This window comes from Nicotiana attenuata, chromosome 5 (genome assembly GCF_001879085.1).
Source record: "Nicotiana attenuata strain UT chromosome 5, NIATTr2, whole genome shotgun sequence".
NCBI classification, from domain to species: domain Eukaryota; kingdom Viridiplantae; phylum Streptophyta; class Magnoliopsida; order Solanales; family Solanaceae; genus Nicotiana; species Nicotiana attenuata.
Window position 1 is genome coordinate 35,891,276 of NC_031993.1, and position 5,596 is coordinate 35,896,871.

Consider the following 5,596-nt stretch of genomic DNA (forward strand, 5'->3'; position numbering starts at 1 on the left):
CATGAATCAGAGTTGGGTAACACCGTTAGTTTTTGAACACATCATGTCAGTGAGATTAAATGTGCTCCACTTTAATATACTTAAAGAACTAAATATGCTCAAAGTTATATTTGAGGGATCAAAATAGACCTATCCTCAAAGATAAGGGACAATATTGGTCAAAAGCTCGTTTAATGGGTATAAAGTAACATTTTCCCCTTTAAAAACTTCTTTAGAAAACCCAATATAATTGATACAATATCAAGTGCCTAAAAGCATATCCAGTGAGATCTTGTACTGTGAGCGAGAGAGTTGTGGGTGGTGTCAGCCGAGGAAGCACCGGAAAAAAGAACAATGGATAAAGCAACACCTGTACGGAACTCCCATACATCCACCGCCGATCTACTTACCTGGTCGGATGTTCCGCCGTCGTCCAACTCTTCAGCCGCCTTCACTCCCGGCGGTGCCTCTTGTCATCATTTCGGCTCCGGCGCTCGCTCTCATCAGGCGAGTCATCCTTTCATCAAAGCTAATCCAAAGTTGTAGTATGAAACCTAAATTGTTTAGGATTTAATATTTGCTAATTTATGTAGTTCATGTTTAAATAGGATTTGTAGTCAGAATTCATAGAAATAGATTTTATAGTTTCTAGGTTTGATACTATTACAAATAGAGGTGTTGCTAACTATTTTTAAGTGTGGAAAATTGTAGAGATCGTTCAAAGATTTATTGAGTAAAATTATTTTTCCTTCAGCTATTGTGTAATTTAGGGTTTTTGCTTTTTTGTTTTCCTGTTTCCTTTGCAGCCATCTGATAGAATCAGTAAGGTATTTAGTGGTCAGATCACTACTGAAGAAGCTGAAGGCTTAAACATCCGGTAACACAAAGGAGTAATTTAATTCGTTTTTAAATTGTTTGGCATTTTCATTAGCCTCTTTTTTAACATGCTCTCTTCTTCTATGCTGTCATGGTTTTTGTTTAAACGTTCAGATCTTTGCTTTTTCTCCTTATATACCGGCGATTCGGTAATTTCTTAGATAGGTAGATCTGATAATGCATTTTATTATTTATTTTTGCTTCCTTTATTAATCTCATGTTAGTATTTATTAGAGCTAGTATTCATCTGCTGACATGGGTGGAGCTAGAGGCCAAAGTATGGGTTCGGCCGCAGTAACTTTAATCCAAACTCTATATTTGTCTTAAGAAATTCATTTAATATTACAAATTATTAATTTAGAACCCAATAACTTAAAATGGCTAGAATCATAAACCCACGAATTTCAAATCATGGCTTCGCCGCTGTCTGCTCATGCTTGCCTTTGTTGATCTCTATATATATATATATATATATATGCCTATCCAATTGTCTTGTTTCAACCGGTTCTGTTTGCTTACTATGACTCTAAATTTCATTTGGTATCAATATAGGCTTTTATTTCTTTGGGAAGGTGGCTTGAGTACTGAAAATTAGTTAAGCAAAGGGCTAACGAGTCCCCCTGTTGAATAGCTTGCATAGGCAATAGCTTTGGGTTAGACATCAGTGGTTTAATCTATATTGTACTGACAATGACAAAGTGGTCATTGCGTAAAGATATGAGTTTCTTGTTCCCGAGACATGTCATAGTTGACTATATTTGTAGGTATTTTAGTTTGATGTTTTCTTGTTGATAGCTGGTAGATAGCATACATGGGTTTTAAAATTTGACATTTGGCGTGTTGATAGGAAGTGTAACAAATTTGAGTATTTCACTAACAAGCGAGAAGGCTATGGGGAAATTTTTGAGGAAAATAAAAGACTATGATGGGCAAGGCAAATTTTTATGACCATTTAGAATATTATATTACCAGAATCGGGAAAATCGATATCATTAGGATTAAATTGGTGAAAATTACAGCTTCATGCTGTGTATTCACTCAATTTTATTACGCCCTCATCTTTGACCTACTTGAAGTAGGTGGTTGCCTTCATTTTTGCATATTATTCCAGTGTCAAGTCCAAGAGATGCTCATATCTGGTTTGTACCCATTTCGTGGACTGAAATATTCTTCTAATGAGTAGTTATGAAGCCTTGGAGATTAGAAAGTTTTTATGGTGTATTGGGAACTAATATCGCTTGAGAATATAAGTAGCAAACTGCTGCCGAGAATGAAATGGAGTGCAAAACTCCAAGTTGTTTGTCCTGGTTATGCACCATGATGGGCATGCTATCTAACTAGTATTTTCTATCTCCTTTTTTTATTTCTTTATTGATCAATGATCTTGTAAAGTTAGGCATACGGAGATGAATGGCACTTCTAGGTTGACATTTAATTTTGTGTTAATTCTTTTCTCCACCTCTGCAGAGTTTGAGAGTAGTTGAAGCAAAACTTGGATTGTGTTGTCTTAACTCGTAAATTTTTTCTTTGATAAGATAAGATAAATTTCATTAGTAGAGTACCAAGAAGGTACTACACACAACAAAAAAGAGATTACAACATTACTGTTTTAATATACCCCCCAGAATTCCAAAACAATAAAATACTCGGACAGCAACAACAATAACAACAACCACGAACCCAGTGGGTCTGGAAGGGTAATGTGTACACAGACCTACCCCTACCTTGTAAAGGTAGAGAGTCTGTTTCCGAAAAATACTCCGACAGCAAAAGTATGGATTCTTGAAATTTATTACATTATCAAAAAAAAAAAAACGAAGTATAGATTCATCTATTCTTTACATTAGAGATATGATGTCTTTGATCTTCAAAGTATCTCTTATTCTTTTCCAACTAGATAGTCCAAAAGGTGCAAGAGGAATGGTCTTCCAGACTTGCTTCATCTTTTGCTCATATTCTGAGTGTGCCAGCACTCCAATACACACCTCTTACACCTTGTGGCATCACCCATTGCAGCCCAAAAATGCATAGGAATTAATCCCAGATCTGTCTTGTTTGTGTGCAGTGCACGAAGAGATGACTTGCAGATTCTATTGACTCTTCACATGAAAAACTTCTACTGCACAGATAGTATCCTTTCTTTTGTAGCATGTCTTGAGTTAAGAAGGCATTACTAACTGCAATCCATCTAAAACAAGTTACCTTAGGAGGGGATCTAGTTTTCAACAACATCTTCCAATGCCATGTCAAATTCCAATGCACAGCTTGTTTTTGCAGAAGACTGTATCAACTTTAAACTGATTTTTTTTTAATCCTTTTCAACCAGATCTGAAAGTTCAACCTGTTAACATCAAGGCTAACAGGTCCCGAACAATGTATTACCTGACTAATTTCATCTAATTCACAGGCATTAGAATTCCTCCTGAGATCAAGCTGCCAACCAGACCTAATATAGCATTCAGCCACTGTACATGCTACATTGTTTATTTTTTGATGTACTCTACAACATAGGGATTCTTTAGACTTTCCCCATCTAGCCAAGCATTACTCTTAAACCTGATTCTGCTCTGATTCCCGACCTCCAATTTTACATATTGTTGAAATTCTGGCCAAAATTTACATATTTGTTTCCTGATACCCACTTCAGTTCAGTAGGGTCTTAACTCATAATTTAATTGAACCAAGAGGTTCTGTTTGATAAAGAAATGAAATCCAGTGACTCGACAACAACTTCAAAGTTATGTACTGTGATCCTTTGGACTGAGTCTTGTTAAAACTTTTCTTCAGGAAACCTTGTTCAGGGTATAAACTGAGCAACATATTTTCTGCTGGTGGTGAAGATGGTACATTAGAATCTAGAACTGATGATGGCAGTTTTAGCAGTAGGACATCAGTGCGCATTGTTCAGGTACTTCTTTTCTCCTTTCAAGGAAAATGATTTACACTGGACTAGCAGTGTGAGCATACTACCTAATTAGAAAATCGGTGAATGTCGATTTAACCAAATTTTTTAATGGTGCATTGTAGCAAGCTACAAATGGAATAAGCCAGATTTCATTCAGTACTGATGAAAACGTTTCTCCAAAGAAGCCTACCACTCTGACCGAAGTGGCAAAGCAGCGTGAGTTGAGTGGAAACATAGAAAGTGAGTCAGATAGCAAAATCAAGAAGCATCTATCAGATGCAAAGACCAAGGAGCTTAGTGGAAATGATATCTTTGGCCCTCCTCCAGAAGTTCCTACTGGGTCACTGGCTGCTGCGCGCTCCTTGGAGTCGAAAGAAAGCAAAGGCATGGGTGAACCTGCCTCACGAACTGTACGCACATCTGTTAGGGTTTCTAATGTGAGTTGTCTTTGAGGCTTGTTTCATTATTCCTTCCATCTTATTTGAGGGAAAAAAATGATTAAGAGTTGTGACAATGTTGGTGTTCTTTAACACTGATGAAATTCTTCAGGTGCTTTAAAGTTGAGAAAAGAAAAGGTTAAGATCCAGTAAGATGCTCTTAACCTTACCCTGAGACTTAAAAAGGAATTGGTCAAATTACTTAGCTTTACCGCCTCCAGTGGCTTAATAATTCAAAGAACAAAAAGAGTTGCAATCCAGTAAGACTCATTTTTATAGTGGTACCTGTAGAAATCAACTACTCAAGTGTTCTATTTTCTCCACAATGTCTGATGTTGGCTAAGATTGATGTTTACTGTCTAATTATGTCAAATATTATCTTGTACCTAAAATTGGACTTGGTTGTTATCCTTTTCCTTATTTGGCTTCTACTATTATGGGCTCTCATTACTCTTGCCGCATTCTGTAGCCTGCTGGTGGTCAAAGCAGTATCTGGTTTGGTGATGAACCTGTTGGCAAGACAACAAAGAAAACACATAACCAGAAGTTTGCAGAATTGACGGGGAATGACATTTTCAAGGGAGATATTCCTCCTGGATCCGCAGAGAAGCTGCTGAGCAGCGCTAAGCTGAAAGAAATGAGTGGCAGTGATATATTTTCTGATGGAAAAATTGAATCAAGGGATCACCTTGGCGGTGTGCGCAAACCACCTGGCGGGGAAAGCACTATTTCATTAGTGTAATCACGTCAAATGGCTTTCATGCTGACCTGCAGTGTCTGCCAAATTTCAGCTACTTTCTGACCAGTGAGGACTTCATGGCATTTAAGATAGAAGAATGTAAATTTTGATGTGTTAATACTCTAATTTGCTACAAAATTCAGAGTAGTTAGCCACTGAGCATTTCTCTGTTGAACACTTGAACTGTTGTAGCAGCTTAAACTGGCAATCCTGGGAAACACCTAGCCTGTTCATTTTGCTCCAGTTGGCTTGATCAGTTGATCTATATCCAAGAAAGAAATGAGATGTCCAAACTGATTCTATCAAAAAATGGAATTTTAGTTCTCTTCTGCTTACTGCTGAATAATAGCAAATGAGGAACTTCTGTTCAAGAAATACCGAGGACGGTCTCTACCTTGTTAGTATTTCTTGGTTGATCATTGTCATCGTTTCACAGTGCTTTCAGCTGTTATACTCCGGAGTAAAAAGAATTCTGATGATCTCATCTTCAGTGCAACCCTTGTTAGAGATCTTTTCATGTGGTATATTTGCTTAAGTTCATCCCAATGATGTTTAACCCAAAAATAGATTTCTCGGTGAAAGTCAATATCTAGAAGAAATCGGGTTACTGATGACCAAGATTTATTTTGCTTTCCTAATAATTTGAAGAATAAATCAAGG

General features: G+C 37.0%; 1 protein-coding gene across 1 annotated transcript; it reads left to right on the plus strand.

Annotated features, from left to right (window-relative positions):
• LOC109225643 lies at window positions 228–5,271 on the plus strand. Its single transcript, XM_019390388.1, has 5 exons — window positions 228–486; window positions 786–856; window positions 3,643–3,763; window positions 3,883–4,197; window positions 4,667–5,271. Exons 1-5 carry the CDS (start codon window positions 334–336, stop codon window positions 4,937–4,939), a joined length of 933 nt encoding a protein of 310 aa, XP_019245933.1. The 5' UTR covers window positions 228–333; the 3' UTR covers window positions 4,940–5,271.

Coding starts and splice junctions, on each gene's coding strand:
- LOC109225643 (XM_019390388.1), top strand. CDS start 334: ATGGATAAAGCAACACCTGTACGGAACTCCCATACATCCACCGCCGAT. Junction 857..3,642: donor GCTGAAGGCTTAAACATCCG/GTAACACAAAGG, acceptor ACTTTTCTTCAG/GAAACCTTGTTCAGGGTATA. Junction 3,764..3,882: donor CATCAGTGCGCATTGTTCAG/GTACTTCTTTTC, acceptor GGTGCATTGTAG/CAAGCTACAAATGGAATAAG.